At 42.9% G+C, this 20783-nt stretch overlaps 2 protein-coding genes across 2 annotated transcripts in view; both read left to right on the forward strand.

The window, feature by feature from the left end:
- LOC109489356 overlaps positions 1-20783 on the forward strand; it is an 87324-nt gene that overhangs the window by 27109 nt on the left and 39432 nt on the right. Inside the window, exons 9-10 of the mRNA XM_034642213.1 lie at positions 1099-1158; positions 2341-2399. Coding sequence (XP_034498104.1) covers positions 1099-1119 — 21 coding nt within the window. The 3' untranslated portion in view covers positions 1120-1158; positions 2341-2399. The remainder of the gene's footprint in view (positions 1-1098; positions 1159-2340; positions 2400-20783) is intronic.
- PHLPP1 (PH domain and leucine rich repeat protein phosphatase 1) overlaps positions 7504-20783 on the forward strand; it is a 266105-nt gene continuing 252825 nt past the window's right edge. The window contains 2 exon segments of the mRNA XM_034642214.1: positions 7504-7579; positions 7818-7911. Of these exon segments, the coding sequence (XP_034498105.1) occupies positions 7504-7579; positions 7818-7911 (170 nt within the window).

A 20783-nucleotide genomic window follows, 5' to 3' on the forward strand; every position in this document is an offset into this window, starting at 1 on the left:
CTCTGTCACTCTCTCTCAAATTAAAAAACAAAAACAAAACCAAAAAGATGTCCTGTAAGCCCAAGTTCTAACCGCCCCTGGAATCCCTCCTCACTGGGTGCTCCCCTGTGCATGTGGGGTGCACGTGCCAATGCGCTCCTGTCGGGTCCCTCTTGTTAACCTGTCTTTGTCTAATGTGCAGGCCCCAGCCCGGGACCCTGGGTGGGTAGAGGGGGAGAAAGATGAAGCCAGTTTTTCCTCTCCTACACCCCTTTAGGCTGTTCTTACCACCATCCCCCCTTCCCTTGGCTTTCTCCCCTGCCCTGCTTCTCGTCCCTGTCCGTTCCTGGCTTTGCTCCGGATTCGTTAGCAGCCACAGGTGCTACAGCTGCATGCCCAGGTGTGCCGCTCACCCAGGTGGCCACAGTGGCAAGCACACAAGTGCATTGCGCCGTGGGGCCGCTGCCCTGCCGCGTCCCCTCCTGACGGAGGTCTGTGCTTGGAACAGAACAACAAACGGGGCACTCAAGACTGATCTTCCTGTCTCCGCAGTGACATGTCATTAACCGAGAAGCTTCCTTTTAGCACCAGAGGATGGATCGTTGCCCACAGCCCTGCCAATAACAGCAACACATTTTGGGCAGTGCATTTCAGGGAGAGAAGTCGGGCTCCATACAAACCCTGAGGATTACAGCCGAGGCACAGATACGAATCTATTATTTTAGGAGTTGCCTTGAAATTTGGTGGTTGGTGGGGGGAGACATTTCTCCTCCTTGGAGAGCAAGCTCAGCCACTTGTCCCCATTTGCTTGGGGCTTTTCCTGGTTTCAGCACTGAAAGTCCCATGTCTTGGGAAGCTCATGGTGTACTGGGTCAGTTGGTCAGCCCAGAGCCAGCAGTAACCAATCCTCTAATGGGCTATTTGTCAAAGATTCGGCACAGGTAGGTTTAGTTCGGAGAAGGAAAACAATGAAAAGGGAGTAAAGAATCATTTAACTCAGAGAAGAGAAAGCTAAGGGTGGGGGTGGGGGGCAGGGGCTATTTTGGTGACAAGTTTCACGCGTGGTCACGGGGTGGGCTAAAATGTGTCCAGCTGCTGTCTATCTCTACCCGAGCTCAGAGCCAGAGGAAATGGGTGTGAGTGGAGCCCGAACTTACTCACAACGCGAATTTCCTGACAGTAAGTATTCTTAGACTCCAGAATGAGTTTCTAAAACAGATTAGGTATTGTCTTTAGAGGTAATCCCTAAGGGCTTTAAGAGTTTAGGTGTGGCCCAAGAACTGGAGGAATGGACAGAACACGTTTCTAAGATTCCTTCCAGCCCTAGAATCCTGTTTCCACCTACCCATCTATCATGGCTCTGATTATTTTCTGTGTCGTCTTTTGCCTGTAGTTAAATCATGTATAATGATCAGGAAAAAGCACTTTGATTCTAGTCTCCTGGGGCATGAGTCTGGCTTCTCCAAAGGATGATGGAGAGGAAAGATTAGCATGTTTATTTGTCCCTAAGGATGCTTAAATTTAGAAAAGGTTATGTATTGGTCAATTTCATGACAGCAATATTAGAAGTTTAAAACAGGGAGAAACAGTCCCTGTGGTCCGATTATTCCGACAGCCTGAGTGACCCACTTTCTCTTCCCACTCACTGTCCTGAGATTTCCCTGGGATTTCATTAATGTTTAACCTGGCATCCAACCTGACCCACATAGGATTCTTACAGTATGGCAACTGGGCCTTACTGAGTGATTAAAGCGAAAAGCAAAACAAACAAACAAGCACAACTTAAAAAAAAAATCCTATGTAATCAAATTGCTTCCAATTTTTAAAATCAGCTTGGTTTTCCTCCATGGAATTGTCTCACATCCTGGGAAATCAAGCTGAGCCATCTGGTGAATTGTTGTGGTTAAAACTGAGCTTTGGGATTGGTGGTGGGTCCTTGTTGTTTTAGGGATGTTTCCCCTTCATACAAACAATTAGTTCTGTTTGTTGGCAATAGAGCACTGCCTACGTGAGATCTGAGCATCTCTTTCCACTATGCTGTTCTGAAGTTGTTACTTATCACGGATCCAGCCCACCAACCCTGCAGTCAAAAGCTGATGGCATAAACTCTTTGGCTGACCTCCTTCTGATCAGCTCCTTACACAAGTTCCTTGGGGCATTAGTCGGGGTCCTCCAGACAAACAGAACCAATGGGATATGCATATATGGAGAGGAGATTTATTTTAAGGAATTGGCTGACAAGTTCAAAATCTGCAGGGTGGGCCGTCAGGTTGAAGAGCCGATGTGGTGGTTGCCAGTCTGAAAGCTGTTGGGCCGGAGAATTCCTTCTTGCTCTTGTAAGTCAGTCTTTGTTCTTTTCAGGCCTTCAACTGATTGGATGAGGCCCACCCCACGGTAAAGAGGACAACCTGCTGCTGTACGTAAGTCCACCAACTTAAATGTTAATCTCAACTAAAAATACTCTTAAAACACATCCAGAATAATGTTTGACCAACCAGGTGTAACCAAAGTAATAAGACCAGTGCCAGGAGAAACCCTTAACTCAAGGAACAACACCGTGATTCTTGCCTGAGTGGCTGTTTTCAGGTAAGAATACAAAATAGCTTTGATTTCACCCTTGGATGTAAACTAGATGAAATAAGCTATGCTCACAGTGGCGGCAGGTAACCTTTGCCCCTTCGTAGTGCAGCAAGGAGTTCCATTTCCCCCCATCCTCGGTAGCAGCTGCTATTATACAACTTTTTACTTGATTTATTTATCTTTTATTTTTTAATTTTTATTATTCTTTTAAGATTTTATTTATTTGAGAGAGAGAGAGCACAAGCAGGGGGAGCGGCAGAGGGAGAGGAGGAGGGAGAAGCAGACTCCCTGATGAGCAGGGAGCCCGACATGGGGCTCTATCCTAGGACCCTGAGATCATGACCTGAGCTGAAGGCAGACGCTTAACTGACTGAACCACCCAGGAGCCCCTATTACACAACTTTTTAGTTCTTCCTAGTTGGAAGGTTGTAAAGTTGTATCTCATTTTATTTTATTTTATTTTATTTTATTTTATTATTTTTTAAAGATTTTATTTATTTATTTGACAGAGATAGAGACAGCCAGCGAGAGAGGGAACACAAGCAGGGGGAGTGGGAAAGGAGGAAGCAGGCTCATAGCAGAGGAGCCTGATGTGGGGCTCAATCCCGTAACACCCGGGATCAGGCCCCGAGCCGAAGGCAGACGCCCAACCGCTGTGCCACCCAGGTGCCCCTTGTATCTCATTTTAAACACAATCTGCATTTCTCCGATTACTAATGAATTTGAGAGGCTCCTCGTTTATTTATTGGCTGTTCCAGTTTCACTTCTGTGAATTTCTTTTTCACATTTTTGCCCATTTTCTTATTTTTTATTTTTTTCTTGCTGATTTGCATGTGTTTCTTAGTGGCTAGTTTCTGGATTTTAAGCTTTTGTCCTAGTTTTGTAAAATATCTTCTTCCAGTACCTTTCCTGTGTGTTACCTTTGTACAGGGTGTCTTGGTTTAAAGAGAAAGCTTTACTTTTGATGTCCTTAAATCCATGGATTTTTTCCATTGAAGTTTGTGCTTTTTGTGCCCCTACTCAAATCAGCTAGTTTTTGCTATGTAACAAACCACTCCAAAGCATAGCGGCTTAGGCCAACAATGATACATTGCTATGGGCTGGTGGGCTGACTCTTCTGGACTGGGCCTGCCTCCTGGGGCTGGATGGTGAAGGGGGGCCCTACATCATAGGGACCTCCGCTGGGTGGAGGGGCTGGGCCTCCACTCCACGTGGCCTCTCAGACTCCAGGCAGCTAGCCCAGGCTTCTTCACGTGGCGGTCTCAGGGTTTCCAGCAGCAGGGGAAGGCAAGCCCCCCAGTGTACCTGTGCTGTTCAAGCCTCTGCTTCTTTATATGGCTAACGCCCCGTGGGCCAAAGCAAGTCACACGGCCAAGTGCAGAGTCAAGGAGTGGGGACAAAGGGCCCATCCAGCTCATAGGAGGAGCTGAAAAATGTGTGTGTTGATATGTTTTAACAAACACTTTAGGTTCACAGAAAAATTAAGCAGAAGGTACAGGGATTTCCCACATAGCCCCTGCCCCTGGCACACGTAGCCTCCCTCACTATAAATGTCCCTCACCAGAGCGGGACACTTGTTACAATCAGTGACCTTCACTGTCACATCAGGGTCACCCAGAGCCCGTAGTTTGCCTTACGGTTCATCTTGGTGTTGTACATTTTACGGGTTTGGACAAATTTATCATGACATGTAACAACTGCCTTATAGCATCAGACGGAGTAGTTCCCCTGCCCTAGAAATCCTCTGTGCTCTGTCTGTTGTTTTCTTTTTCCCAATCTACCTTGTTACTCTAAGCTTATAAAGATATTTCCTATTAGTATCTTTATAGTCTTAAAACTATTTGGTGTTTCTTTCTTCATACTGTGATTGTCAATCTATTTGAATCAATTTTCTAAGTTTTTCAATATTTCATTTATATTAAATTACATCTATTTTTTCCCAGCGTGAACCACATTTTCCAAGATCTGTTATTCTGTAATCTGACTCCTTCCCTCTGATCTATAATGCCAGCCCTATCATAGAGCAATTCCCCATATATATGTGGTTCTGTTCTCAAACTTTCTATTCTATTTGCCTCTCCTATGCTGATGCATGTAATCTGGGTCACTGTCTGATAGAGCTCGTACAGTTTTTGCTTTTCTTGGCTCTTTGCGGACTTCTGTTCTTCTTTATTCTGTTCTTCTTTATTCATTTTTAAATTACTTTTTCCAATTACAAAATCCTCTTGAATCCATCAGGTTCTGGGGATCTAAGGCACAGCACGGTGACTATAGCTAACGGTACTATACGGTATACCCAAAAGTTGCTAAGACAGTAGAGTTTTAATGTCCTCACCATAACACGGACAGCAAAGTGGTCATTGTGAGGTGAAGGATGGGCTGACCAGCCTTATTGTGGTAAACATGTCACCGTATAGACACACGTGTGTCCGATCGTCACATTGCCCACTGTAAGCTTGCTTAACGATATGTGCCAATTACATCTCCATAAAGCAAGGGAAAAAATCATCTTGAGATTTTGATTAGGATTTGCATTGATTTAGAGGTTAATTTAGGGAAAATGAACATCTATTCTGCGCTAAGCTGTCCCATTCATTAATACGGCACATATCTCTGTTTATTTAGGTATTCTTTTATATCCTTTATCAGTGTTATTATCCCTAACTTCGTGTGATTTTTTTTGGGGGGGGGGTTAGGCTAATTCATAGGTACTTTACAGTTTTTGATACTTTTTCAATAATGTCAAACAGTAGTGGTCTTTTCCCTGTATTTTACCAGAGTTCAAATATTATAGGTGTGGCCTAATAGAATTGTTGAAATGTTGTAGTGATGCCCTGAATCGGAGGGAAAAAGCATAATACCCAGAGTTATAACAATATTCATATCTGAAGCAACATCCCTTACAATGCCTTCTAAAATGCACCGAGCGCATTAGTCTCAGAGTGAAATTAGCCTGGTGAAGGGCTCACCCCAGAGATTTTAGTAGATCTTCTGTCCCGGTAACACAAGAGGTCCGCCTCAGCAAAACTCACACAAGCAGAAGGTCATGAACGACTCTCTCTGGAATCTCCTTCATTTCAGCAGTTCCCAAGTGTTCAAGAGTATTAACTGTTCAACTGCAGAAACTGGGTCCCAGAGAAGTTTCAAAAACCAGCCAGATGGGAGAGAGTTTTATGGCACACGTGGTCTTATACCCAAGCAACAGAAAACCAGAGGGGGGGAAAAAAAAGCTTGCATTTCCATTGTCAGCACAATGCCTGTAATTTTCCTTTGTTCTGGGGGATAAACACGGAGAGTCATGAAGGGCGAAACTTCTATACCTGAATTTCCATAATGCTGGGTGCTGGGGATTGTCATTACTTGCTCGTTGCTTGTCATTTTTGCATAGAAAAAAGGAATATAATAAACCTTTTGAGAAATACATGTTTAGACAGCTTGAGAGTGCTTTGTCTTTTGGATGCATATGTGTGTTTAGCAGAATAATTCCCTGGTCTAAGGAGCAAATACCATCGGCATAATTCTTTTGTTAAAGATGATTCCCCCTTATTTTTGCGCTTTTTTTTTTTTTGGTTTTCATTTTTGTTATATTTTTAGACCTTTTTGCATTTATTTTTTAATATCCGAATCCAGTGCAAGTATTTCAGTCAATGAAGAGGCGTGATGCAGTAAACCCGGGGAGCTCAGTGCAAAGTGCCAACATCCCACTTCATTGGACCTTTGGCAAGAGTCATTTTTCTGAGCCTCAGTTTACTCATCTGACACAGGAAGGGTTTAGGTGACCCCACATGTCCTCTGAAACTCTGAGATTCTGGATATTTTCTTGGACCTTTGGCATTTGGAGATAGTTCTTGAGGTTTCTATAAATAAAAGTGAAAATCAGCCACTTCTTTAAAACCAGTAGGAAGCTTCAGGAACACAGTCGTCACCAGGTCTCTGTAATCCCTGTGGAATTGAATTAGAAACTGCCGGAATGGTGGGGCCCTCATAGGGCAGCGAGGAGCAGAGTGCTGGCTTCACATATCCTTCCAAAGTCCACGTTTCTTCTAGCAATTTCTTGAATTGCCGTGAAAATTGGAATGGATGAGAATTTTGTTTTTTCCACAAGATTAAAGGCTCACAGATAAAGTGAGGTATCTGTCTTTTGTTCCGACCGAAAGGTGACTTTACCAGAATTTATGCTGAACATCTAAGGAATTTATCTGGACGAGTGAGCTTAGCCTGACATGAAGATGCTCCGATGCCCTTCTTAGCAATGATGCTGAAATAGTAACAGCTTCAGCTCGCTGAGGCCGTAACAGCTGCCGGGGGAAAAACAGAGAGAGAGAGAGAGAAACTAGAAAATCCAAGCCATTCTGAAGATATAAGGTAGCAATTTAGAGGCTAGCCTCTTGAAAAGCTTATTTAAGCCCATCAGTCAACCAATACCTATTGATTGCCTGCTGATCAAGATGTCACATCTGCGTTCTCTGCCTTCTAGGCGCTTATGATTTGGTTAAGAGCTACCCTCTCCGCTCCAGGCCACTGAGCCCCAGTGCCCGCTGTACCTTCTCAGGCTGTAGCCCCTCGCCGTGCGGGTTTGCATCATTAGATCTTCAGCTTTTCAATCCCTTCGGGTTCTCAGGCCCCCACGCTGTGAATCCAGCCACTGCTGGCTTTCAGTCGCCTGGGTCCTGACCTATTTCTGGCTAACCGTTCCACATTCTTAGCCTCCACCTCGGTTACTGTTGTGTGTCCCTTTGCAACTCCAACCTATTTTTAGCCCCTGGTTCTGCTGAATTCTGTAGCTGAAGACCTTCTCCCCATCCATCCTGGCTGATGGGACATAGTGAGGGTCCTGGGTTCTACTTCTGCGTCCTAGCTGCCCCAGCAAATCCTTGTCCATCGACTAGAGTCACTCTGCAGCCTTTCCTCCAGAAGTGAATGATTTTCTCAGGTAGAGGAAGCATGGTGGCAATGGAAACCATTCATTCTTTGGTGTCTCACCAGAAGGAGGACACAATTCCCAAGCGTCGACATTTGTGTAAGCTTTGGGATTACAGAGTCTATCTCTGGTAGATTACCAGGGCAGACACAGTGGTTAGAAATTAACTTCAGTGAATTTCTTCCTCATGCTGCTGACACCATTATCCAGCCAGTTGCCAGGTTGAAAACCTCCTCCCCTCCTCATAGAATACCATTAAGCATATCTACAAAACTGTCCCCTCTTTGACCCCTCCTTTCCGTCACCTCATTCAGGCCCTCATTCTCTCTCACCTCAGCCGGCACGAAGCTCTTAGCCCTGAAATTTCCACCACCACCCTCACCATTCCCCATCTCCTCTCGAACACGACGGCTTCCCTATGCCTTAAGGAGGTAGGTTTGCGTAGCTTACTAGCACAGTCAGAGATCTCCGTGAGCTGGCCTCCTCCCGTCACTCGTCACCATGTACCTGTGAAACAAGGTGGAGAAAGGCCAAATGTTCTTCCCGGTTTTGATCGGACACAGTAACTCTCATCTTATTTCTGCCCTGTCATTACAGATGTCTCCTTGTTAAACAGGCTCTGTATTTGCACCTTTGGCCTGAGCTCCCGCTGTGCCTTTGCCTGGAATGCCCCCCAGGCGTCTCCCATCTTCTCTTGAGCTGCATCAAGTATGCCCACCATCCCATGGATCAGAGCGCCTCTCCTTCCTTGTGCTGCGCTAGCATTTAGCAGCTTTGATCGCCTACGTGTCTCTTTCCTCACCAGTTTATAATCCTTCCGCATCTAGACACATGCAGCACCCCTCTTCCTGGCTGCCACGGTCACTGGTCATTGCAGGTACTTAAGGAATGTTTGACGGAACCAGTCTGTGCAAACATGTACCTGAATGTCTGTCTGGCTCCAGAGCTGGAGACAGACATACACACGCATGTGTGCTATAGGCACGCCTCTGTAAGTGCACACTCGGGCACACATGCATGCCTACACTTTTACGCACACACAGGCAATGCACACCTACGGGTGCATGCGCACTCGCTCACGGTTGTACACTCATATACACATGCTCACGTGCAAACTCACATGTATACGTATGCACATGTGCACATGCTTACACCATGGGCAAACCCACACAGATGTTCACACATGCACGTATACATACAAACCCACACACGGACACACATGCACACTCGCACCTTATCATTACCTTCTAAAGAGGACTTTTGCCAAGAGCGTTTGGACGTCGACTGGTGAGGGACCCCAGGGTGCAACCCATAAGGCATGCGAGGCACCAGGGTTAGATTTTGGGGGTACGTTTATTCCCCACATTCTTTCAGGGGGAGAAGGCTCTTCTTATGTAACCCCTCTGCTCAGAGAAGACGGAGTGACTTGGCTGATAGGAAATTTGGGAAGAATAAATTTCCTTCCCAATGTGATTGGCACAGACCCTCCCTGTTTTCCTCTTGGGAGCCACCATGTGTCAGGGTGTGAGTTGGGGGGCGGGTTGGGGAGGGGTAGGGCTGGGGTGAGAGGCTGCCGTGGTCTGGGCTGCTGTGACAGGAGCTCAGTATCGGAAATCTCATTTGCTCACAGACGTAAGGCACATCTTCAGTATCAGATTCATGAAGGTGATGGCGTAGCCTGTCCCTGCCGTCTTTCCTGCTTTGCGCCTCAACGGGCTCATCAATCAGACAGGGAAGAAGGGTGTTATCTCTCGGGACCCCTCAAAGACCCTAACAGAGCTTGAATAGTTTACCACCTCTCTACTCTGACCACGAGCCTTCAAATTCACACAAGGAAGAAGAGGGGGCGAGCGAATGGCCATTTGTTATCAAATGGTGTGTTTCACTGCGGGTGTTTATCCCCTGTGCCTTGATATCTGGTAGTTCTCTGCTATATGATACGAGATGTATGAGACATCACTGCGGGTGTTTATCCCCTGTGCCTTGATATCTGGTAGTTCTCTGCTATATGATACGAGATATATGTATCTCGTATCGTGTGTGTGTGTGTGTGTGTGTGTGTGTGTGTGTGTGTATCTCGTATCATATCATATACATGTAATGATGCTTCTCCGCTCTCCCGGGGTTAGAATCTCCTTGAACAAAAGGACACATTGATGTTTACCTCAATCTGTTTACAACTTCTTGCTGGCAAGTGCCCTCCCGCTCTGTTGGCTTCATTTCCCTGGGGAGCTGGTCTCAATCCCTGGGATGTTCGTCTTCCTCCCCCGGGTATGACATATTGTGTCGGCTGTGCCGTGTCAGGGATCTTATCCCGTAGGATCTGTGCTTTCTTCATGGTGATAAGCTACCTCTGAAGACACAGCGAAATAGCCCTGTTTGTCACAGCGTGTGTAGTTCTGGGATGAGACAATCCCTTGCTCTGTGTCCTGTGACATTTAGCACTGATTCTGCTGCTTTTTTTTTTTTTTGGTGGGCTTTAAAAACATATTTTTTTATTTTTTATTTATTTAATTTAATTTTTATTTTTTTATTATGTTACGTTAGTCACCATACAGTACATCATTAGTTTTCGATGTAGTGTTCCATGATTCATTGTTTGCGTATAACACCCAGTGCTCCTTGACTTAGTAGCCATCACCGGGCTAGCCCATCCCCCCACTGCCCTCCCCTCTGAAACCCTCAGTCTGTTTCCTGGAGTCCATAGTTTCTCATGGTTCATCTCCCCCTCTGATTTCCCCCCCTTCATTGTTCCCTTCCTTCTCCTAATGTCCTCCATGCTATTCCTTATGTTCCACATATAAGTGAAACCATATGATAATTGTCTTTCTCTGCTTGACTTATTTCACTTAGCATAATGGCTTCTAGTTCCATTGTTTTGATGCAAATGGCGAATAATCATCCTTTCTGATAGCTGAGTAATATTCCATTTTATATATGGACCACATCTTCTTTATCCACTCGTCTGGTGAAGGGCATCTTGGCTCCTTCCACAGTTTGGCTATTGTGGACATTGCTGCTACGAACATTGGGGTGCATATGGCCCTTCTTTTCACTACATCTGTATCTTTGGGGTAAATACCCAGTAGTGCGATTGCTGGGTCATAGGGTAGCTCAGTTTTTTAACTTTTTGAGGAACCTCCAAGTACCAACTTGCATTCCTGCCAACAGTGTAAGAGGGTTCCCCTTTCTCCACATCCTCTCCAACATTTGTTGCTTCATGTCTTGTTAATTTTCGCCATTCTAACTGGTGTAAGGTGGTATCTCAATGTGGCTTTGATTTAAATTTCCCTGATGGCTAATGATGTTGAACATTTTTCATGTGTCTGTTAGCCATTTGTATGTCTTCTTTGTAGAAGTGTCTCCTCATGACTTCTGCCCATTTTTTTTACTTGATTATTTATTCTTTGGGAATTGAAGTATAGTTGACACACAATGTTACATTAGTTTCAGTTGTGTAACAGTGATTCACAGCTCTATACATTAGTGCACACTCACCACAAATGTAGCTACCACCCGTCACTGTACAACACTATTACAGGACCATTGACTGTATTCCCTAAGCTGTACCTTTCATCCCTGTGACTTATCCATTCCCTCACTGGAAGCCTCTACTCCCACTCCCCTGCACCCAGTTAGCCCATCCCCCTGCCTACCTCTCCTCTGGCAACTTCACTTTGTTCTCTGTGTTTATGGGTCTGTTTCTGCTTTTTCTTTGTTCATTTGTTTTGGTTTTTAGATTCCATATAAGAGTGAAATCATGTGGTGTTTGTCTTTCTCTGTCTGACTTACTTCACTCAGCATAATACCCTCTGGTTCCATCCATGTGGTTGCAAATGGTAAGACCTCATTCTTTTTTGCAGCTGAGTAATATTCCATTGTGTGTGAGCACGTGTGTGCGTGTGCACACGTGTGTTACATCTTCCTTATCTGTTCATCTATTAGCTATGTAAATAATGCCGCAATAAACATAGGGGTGCATCTATCTTTTCAAATTAGTGTTTTCATTTTCTTTGGGTAAATACCCAGTAGTGGAATTACTGATCATATGGTAGTTCTATTTTTAATATTTTGAGGAAGCTCCATACGGTTTCCCACAGTGGCTGCACCAATTTGCATTCCAACCAACAGTGCATGAAGGTCCTTTTTTCTCCAACACCCTTATCAACACTTGTTATTTCTTATCTTTTTGATTCTAGCCATTCTGGCAGGTATAGGGTGGTATCTCATTGTGGTTTTGATTTGCTTTCCCTGATGATGAGTGACGTTGAGCATCTTTTCATGTGCCTGTTGGTCATCTGGATGTTTTCTTTGTAAAAATGTCTATTTAGGTGCTCTATTTTTAAATCAGATTATTTGCTTTTTTGGTGTTGAGTTGTATAAGTTCTTCATGTATTTTGGATATTGACCCCTTATAGGATCTGCCATTTATAAACATCTCCTTCCATTTACTAGATTGCATTTTCATTTTGTTGGTGGTTTCCTTTGCTGTGAAATAGCTTTTTATTTTTGATGTAGTCGGAATAGTTCCTTTCTGCTTTTGTTTCCCTTGCCTGAGGAGTCAGATCCAGAAAAATATTGCTGAGACTGATGTCAGAGAGATTACTGCCTATGTTTTCTTCTAGGACTCTTACAGTTTCAGATCTCACATTTAGGTCTTTAATAAATTTTAAGTTTCTTTTTGTGTGTGGTGTAAGAAAGTGGTCCAGTTTCATTCTTTTGCTTCTGGCTGTCCAGTTTCCCAGCACCATTTATCGAGAAGATGTCTTTTCCCCATTGTATATTCTTGCCTCCTTTGTCAATGACATAAGCATGGATTTATTTCTGGACTCTCTATTCTGTTCTATTGATCTATGTGTCTATCTTTGTACCAGTACCACTGTTTTGGTATTATAGCTTTGTAGTATATCTTGATAACTGAGATTGTGATATTTCCAACTTTGTTCTTTCTCAAGATTGCTTTGGCCATTCAGGGTCTTTTGTAGTTCCTTACAAATTTTAGAATTATTTGTTCTTGTTCTGGGAAAAATGCTGTTGGTATTTTGATAGGGATTACATTAAATCTGTATGCTTGGGGGAGTGTGGACATTTTAACAATATGAATTCTTCCAATCCATGAGAATTAACTATCTTTCCATTTATTTGTGTCATCGTCAACTTCTTTCATCAGTGTTTTATAGTTGTCAGAGTACGGGTCTTTCACCTCTTTGGTTAAGTTTATTCTTAGGTACTTTATTCTTTTTGGTGCCATTGTAAATGGAATTGTTTGCTTAATTTCTCTTTCTGCTACTTCATTTCGTATATAGAAATGCAACAGGGGTGCCCGGGTGGCTCAGTCGGTTAGGCATCTGCCTTCAGCTCAAGTCATGATCCCAGAGTCCTGGGATCGAGCCCCACATCGGGCTCCCTGCTCATCAGGGAGTCTGCTTCTCTCACCCTCCCCCTCCCCTGCTTGTGCTTTCTCTGGCTCTCTCTCTCAATTAAATAAATAAAATCTTACACGAAAATCTGTTGCATTTCTTTTTTTTTATTATTGTATCCTATGCCTTTACTGAATTCGTGTATTACTTGTAATAGTTTTTGGTGGCATCTTTAGGGACTTTTATGTGTAGTATCATGTCATCTGCACAATTCTGTCATCTTTAGGGTGAGACCGATTCACAGGAGAGTCTGAGATGAGGACAGGGTGAGAGTCCAGTTCAGTTGGCTGTGAGAAAAGGTGACAATGACAGGGATTATTGGAAGGACGGGCTCAGGAGCAGGTTAATAATTGTGGCGTCTAGAACCTTGGGGATTATTTTACAGATGTGGTGACCACCTAATCTATCTCCAGTGAGGAAAGGAGAGGAAATAGCCTTGGTTGCAGCAGACGGATTGAGTTCTAGAATGAGAGAGACAAGGCCTTGGCAGAGCATTCTTCTCGTGATGGCTTGACAATTCAAATAGATGTTAGTCTGCCTGGGATGGTCACCATTACTCTTCCTAACAGTCTCAGGAAGAAATAATAAACCTGTCACGCTAAAACCATCTCACCAACTCCTCTTCCCAAAAAAGAGGAATTCTATTATTATTTTTGTTGTTTGTTTGTTTGTTTTTTGGTCTGGGGAATCCAGCAATGACTGTATGTCTACCCTCACCCCAGGTTCCACTGAGATACCTGCAATACTGCAGAGCCCATTGATATGAGTATTATAACTATTTATGTCTCCGCCTAAGAGTCCTACCCATCTGGGAGGGAGGCTTGCAATTGCCAGCTTTGGAGGAGGGCAACAGAGAGTAGATCCACTTTAAAAATTAAAACTACATAAAATAAGCGTTTCTAGAACTGTGTGTTATCTTTGAGATTTTGAAACGGGAATGAGAATCTCTAAATGTAAAGCACTGTACACTTCATGCAGTGTATAACTCCTTTTGAGGACATCTCCACAGGTCACTATGACTCCTCTGACCTGCCCCCCGCCCTGGGTGAGGTGAAGGCCTGGCCTTGTACACCAGCTCAGAGTTCCCACAAATGTGGCATGTGCCACTGCTGGTGTTCAAGGCAATTTCAGTGACACAGAGATGACCCTCTTTTTTTTACTTTAATAGTTACATATCTATTTTTTTACACGTGAGACAAAAATAATCAAAGGGCAGACATTTCAAAGAAAAGTGAGGAGAGGCTGAGAATAATGTAACAAAGGAACACAATTGGGTCTGCAGCATTTGGTATTTGCAAACAGGAGGGAGAAGAGTATCGAAAAAGTGTTATGGGGGGGCTCATTAAGATATAGGAGAAATAAGATCAGGTAGAAAATGTGGAGTCTGTCAAGGACGACTTTGAGAGCAGCGATAAATGGCATGTTAGAAATAGTAAGACATGGGCTTTGGAGAAAATAAGATGGAATGCTAAGACTGAGAGGCTGAACTCTTGACCATGGATGCAATGATTGCTATTTATTTATCTACTACCTTCCTTCCTTCCTTTCTTTCTTCCTTCCTTCCTGGTCATCTCTGGGTGTGGTGGCATCACAATTAATTAAATTATCACTGGTGGTAATCATGCTTCTGGCGATAGCAGAATAGGTTGTTTTGTATCAAACTTACTTCTGAAAACAACTAAAAAAGCTGGACTAAATATAAAAACATTTTTAAGGCATTGGGGAGCTACCAAAGTACTGAGAATTTGCAGTACCAATGTTCGAAGATTTTCCAGGACCACAGTGAAAGCAAGCTAAACATAAGAAATAAGAGATGAGGAGAAAACCTCCATATGTTTAGAAATTCAGCACTTATAATACCTATGAGTCAAAAAAGAAATCACAATGGAAACTAGAAAATATTTTGATTAAGCCATAATTAAATTTTCCACATTTCAAAATTGGGGGATGCAGCTAAAGCCACGTGGAGAGGTATTTGTAGCTTTAATATGCCTACAGTAGAAAAATTTTTAGAGGCTGAAAAACCAGTGATCTAAAAATCTATCTAAAGAATTTAGAAAAGCAATGAGAAAGTCAAATCTAACAGTGAAAAGAAGGCCATAAATAAAAAAGCAGAAATTAATGGGATAGGAAATAAACCTATAATTGTTTGAATCAACAGTGCCAGAAGTCGGTACTGTATTTTTTTTTAAAGATTTTATTTATTTATTCAACAGAGATAGAGACAGCCAGCGAGAGAGGGAACACAAGCAGGGGGAGTGGGAGAGGAAGAAGCAGGCTCATAGCGGAGGAGCCTGATGTGGGGCTCGATCCCATAACGCCGGGATCACGCCCTGAGGTGAAGGCAGATGCTTAACCGCTGTGCCACCCAGGCACCCCAGAAGTCGGTACTATAAATTTTTCTCTAAGGATAGCGTTAGCCTCACTCCATACATTTTGATACGTTGTGTTTTTATTTTCATTCTGTTCAAAATATTTAAAAACATTTCTTGAGATTTCCTTGTAGATATTGGACTACATTAAAATCAGGAATTTCTGTGCATTTAAAGGATACCATTAAAAGAATAAAAAGCCAACCACAGAGGGTGAGAATTTATTTATTACACATATAAGTGACAAAGGGCTTGGATCAAGAACATATAAAGAATTCCTACAAATCAATAAGAAAAAGACAACCCAGTAGAAAAATAGGCAAAAGATTAAAAAAAAGAAAACCCAGACACTTCATAAGAGAGACTATCCAGATGACCAATAAATATATGAAAAGCTGTTCAGCATCACTGGTCTTTAAAGATATGCTAACTAAGCCACAATGATGTACCTTTTTATATTCACAATGGTTAACTACCAACATTAAGTGTCGGAGAGGATGTGGGCCAACTAGAACTCTCATACGCTGCTGGAGGAATGTAACTTAGTAACACTTTGGAAAACTGTTTTTGCAGAATCTAAAACTGAATGTTTTTATACCCTATAACTCAGTAATCCTGTTCTCAGGGATACAGCCCAGAGAAATGCAGGATGTGCACACCAAAGACGGGTAGATGAATGCACATGTCAGGCTGATTCACAGTGCTCTGTCGGGGGCTAATAATGGCCTCCAAGTACCCACAATCTAATCTCTGGAAACTAAGTATGTTACCTTACATGGCAAAAGATATGATAAAGATGTTGAGATGGGAGATTATTCTGGATAATTTAGGTGGGCCCAGTGTAACCACAAAGATCCTTACAAAAAGAACACGGGAGAGTCAAGGTCAGAGAGAAGAGGTAGGATGGAAGCAGATGGCAGAGAGCAGTAAAGATGTTGTATTACTGGCTTTGAGGATGGAGAAAGGGACCGTGAACCAAAGAAAACGTGTGGTCTCTAGAAGCTGTAAAAGGCAGCTTGGATGCTTCCTTAAAGGCTGCAATGTAACACAGCCCCGTGGACCCAGTTTAGACTTCTAAGTGCCATACTACAAGATGATAATTTTATTATTTTAAGCCACTAAATGTGTGGTCATTTATTACAGTAGCAGTAGGAAACTAACATATGTTCCAAACTGCAAAGGGCCAATGGATACATAACAGCAGCATGGATAAATGAATGGTGGTATGTTCCTACAATGGAAGGCTATACAGAAATTTAAATGTTCAATTACAGCTTCATACAGCAACAGGATCAATTCTCACAAATGTCAGCTTGAGTAAAGAAGCCAGACCTAAAACAATACACAGCGTATGATTCCATTTATATGACATTTAAGGCTGGTGCCCTCCTGGTCAACTTGGGTGTCCCGCAGGCAGATGTTGAGTTGTTGAGGTGAATTAAATGAGATGGTGGCCCCAGTTGTGATAGCTCACAGTCCTTCAGGAGCGTGGCAGAGCCAGCCAGGGGGATAAGATAATTCGAGCAAGTGCTATTTGGAAATTTTTGTTTACATTAGGTTCTTGGCTTCTCTGACAAACTCTATATTCAGAGTCAGTCCTCCATAAAACTGAACAATAGGATAATAGGAGGAAAGGCATTCCCTTTGATTACCTTTCAGAGGTGAATAATGGGCTAGGAAAGCTCACTGTTCTGCTTGCTTTCTAAATTGCCAAGCAGGAAGCAGGCCCGAGGGTGGAGTTGGCACTTCCCCACATAATAGGGGGCCTCTCAAGAAAGAATTTAAGGGAGTTTTGGCTGTTTTACAGGACTTAAGTCCTAAGAATAATCCTTTAGGCTGCTGTAACAGAGGGCTTTGCAAGTTTAGGGTTGGGAGCAGATCCTTCCAGCAGTAAAGCCGAGCCCGCTCCTGACCGGTGGTGGGCAGATCCATGGCTTACGTGGCCGGGAACGTTCTACCTGAGTCACCACATCTGAGGGAACAGGGTGATTAAGGGTCTGCATGTTCAGTCCCAAACTATTTTGTACAAAAGCGAGTTTGAAGAGTGAAAGTCAGTGGGCAATCTGTACCTTCTTGCCTTTCATGCACCAGAAGTGGCAGACGCTGATAAAACCCACACACTCAAGTAATAACGGCGGTTGGCTTCCCACAAAGCAGTCTCATCTATTTCATACTGCCTATTGGCATCTGCGATGGCACTTAATTACTCTTCTCAGAGGGCTCCCTCTTCTGCTGCCCATGGATCTCTTCCAGGCCTGATTTATTCTGGATGGTCAAAGTTCCATCTTACTGCAAGGTACTCTCAAGAGTGGTCTGGAAGTTTCTTTTGGAAACTCGTTCACTTTCTTCCTTATGTACGTAGTCATCTTGTGGACTATCACATCGTTCCACATTTTTACAGAAAGACTGTAGATTTACCTGCTGTACTTAAAATATATATATATATATATATTTTAAATAAAAAATATATATGGTTTGTGTTTTGTACAGTGCTGATCCTAGACAAAATTGTGGTGTGAGCCAAGCTTTCTCTTGAGTTCCCCAACCTGTCTGAAGTCTCTTCTCCATATTTTGGCTCTTAAGCTCTTGCCCAAACAAAATCCCTCTCAAGACAAAATCTGAAACCAAGTCATACAAACAGTTGTGATTGTCAACTATCAGCTCAACGAGTTGTCTCCATCATTTTCTGAGCGATCAGGGGCTGAAAGCAAAGGAATCCTGCACCTCAGTGTTTTAGGGAACAGCACGCAAGTGAGTTTATTGCTCAAAGAAGCTTTCCTGGTGTCCCAGAAATCACATTAAAGAAGCAAATGACAGATTGTGATGTTTCCTACATCCCCATTTTAATATCTCAGAATTGGCAAGGAGGGATTTAAAACCATAATAACCATTGATTCATTAGTTGATCAAACTCCAGGTCCCCCTCAGTCCTGAGTGTAGCAACAAGCAACTGACACACCACACCCCCTAAACATCAAATCCTTCCTTAGGAGAAAAAGTCATATTTATAAATGGAAATGATAGGGTTTTTTTCATATTTAATCCTCCAAAGTGCCTGTCACAGCAAGCTGAGCATTGCAAGCTTCCAAGGGTTGTTTGTTGGATGAATATCAGATTATTACCTACTAATGTGCTCACAGTTATTGCTTTGATGACTGTCTCAACAGTGTGTAAACACACATCAGCTAGAATTTCATGCATATCTATCTGATGGGAGAGAAGAATACTTCAAAAACCAGATTTTTTTTCACCATATTTTAGTAGGATTTCAAATTTCCCGGGAAGCCAAGAATGCTTATTACTTGGACTGACCCAAAATGCAACACTTTTAATACCGGCTTGATATATTTATGACCAGTCTCCCAAAATCATGTTCAGCTTTATTTTTAAAGGGACCGCTACATCAGCCGTTTTTTCCCCCAGAGTCTTATTTTTAGCGATGTTATCTCTCTTTTTCTTGCTCTCTTGGAAATATTCATGATAATTAATACCAATAAATATTTATCCTTGAACCCTAGTGCTTTATTTCTAGTTGTAAAAAGTCTTCATGCAGATTCCCGATTTCACCTTCCCACATCCCTGTGCAATAGCTGAATGTTTATCACCAAGACGATGGCCGAGCCCCAAAGCTGCCCTCCTGAGAGCCCTAGCAGGGGGCTGAGGTGGGGACCGGGGTGAGAAACGTACAGCCAGGGAGGAGTAATGAGGCAGAAGCACAGTGTGGCTCTTTTCCCCCATGGAGAGATTTAACAATTGTAGACTGTCCCTTGTCAGTTAAATACCCATATGCTTTTTAAGCCAAATCTGATTTTGAAAGAAAATATTTAGGAGATGGAACAATTGTAGCTCAAAGATTAGTGCTTTGTTGCATATCGAGTTTCCCTGGATTCTTGCCAATCTTGGAAAATCCCATGGCTTTGAGTTTCTGTGTACTCCCTCTATGCGTCCCCCCCTTTCTTTCACCAGCCTCCCTTCCTAGCCTTTCAGACCTGCGTCAGTTACAGTAGATATGTATACACATACACCCAGAAATGCCAGTCTTCAAGGGAAAACAGTAGCCATGCAGTATTTTGGAAGTTGACTACGAACAGGTGACAGATTGCCATAGGTTTGCGTAAACTGTGCCTGCAGTTCGGCAGATCGTAAGTGGACACAAGCGTAACACTCTTCAGTTCATTTATGGGGTGTGGTGCTCAGAAACTCCCATCCAAGAACACTGGCCTAATGGACCATTTCCTGTGTTGATGTGGGGCATGGGGCGTCCTGACAATGTATTGTACAAATTTACCACATACACTGATCACATCCCTTAGAACAGCAATTTAGCTGTGGTATCAAGAACCATGAAAATGTTTATTCCCTCTCATATAATAATCCTAGTCACTGCAGGAAATCGATCCTAAGAATATTTTGCTGATTTTGAAATATTTTTGCTCAAAGATGTTTTTTGCGGTGCGATCTGTGAGGAAGGATGGGTATGAAAAAAGGGACACGTCATAAATTATTCAATATCAGTAGAGTAGCTCTATAAATTATAGCGTATTATCCTGTAGAATTTTATGCTGCAATTGGAAGTTGTAATTATGTAAAACCATAGGAGAAACTTGATAATATAATATTCATGGACAACAGAATACAAAATTGCTCATGCCCCAAGGTTAAGAATATATATATGTGTGTATGTATACGTATATGTATATATATGTATATACGGATGCCTGGGTGGCTCAGTTGGTTAAGCATCTGCCTTTGGCTCAGGTCATGATCCCAGGGTCCTGGGATTGAGTCCCGTATCAGGATCCTTGCTCAGCGGGGAGCCTGCTTCTCCATCTACCTGCCCCTCTCCCTGCTTGTGCTCTCTCTCACTCTGACAAATAAATAAATAAAATCTTAAAAAAAGAGAATGTATATATGTATGTGTATATACTTTGTTTTATATATATATATATATATATACATGTATATATACGCATATATATGTGTATACACACACACACACACACACACACACACACACAATGTCTGAAGAACAGAGCCTGGAGCCTGGAAGGAATATAGAAAATCAGAACAGATGTATTCAGATGCTAGAATTGAGGTGGGGAATATTTTCTCTCCCCTTTCATGTTATTTTAGTAAAGGTTTTATGATACACAAAAATAGCTAAAATGCAACATTGGCACAACGGTACGGAGAGTCAAAATAAAAAGACAACAGATTGTCAGTGTCAGAACTGTTTCGGTTTGAGTCCGTTTTGTGACATGCAAGTGCTGCTTCAGCGCCCGCTGTCATACTGGGCTCTCCAGCACCAGGGAGTAGAGGACGTACTTAGGTGTTGAGTGGATGTTGTCGCGGGGGGAGGTACTTGGCAGCATTTCAGGTACTTTAATGAAGATACGCCCATCGTGCTTTCTCTCTCCAGACACTGTATGCTCATGACCTGTATGCTACCTTGGCGTGGATGGCAGTACCACTGTACCCATTTTCATCCTTTAACTATGAAGACGTTCAGAG

The sequence above is a fragment of the Ailuropoda melanoleuca genome, chromosome 14, assembly GCF_002007445.2.
Source record: "Ailuropoda melanoleuca isolate Jingjing chromosome 14, ASM200744v2, whole genome shotgun sequence".
Lineage (NCBI taxonomy): Eukaryota > Metazoa > Chordata > Mammalia > Carnivora > Ursidae > Ailuropoda > Ailuropoda melanoleuca.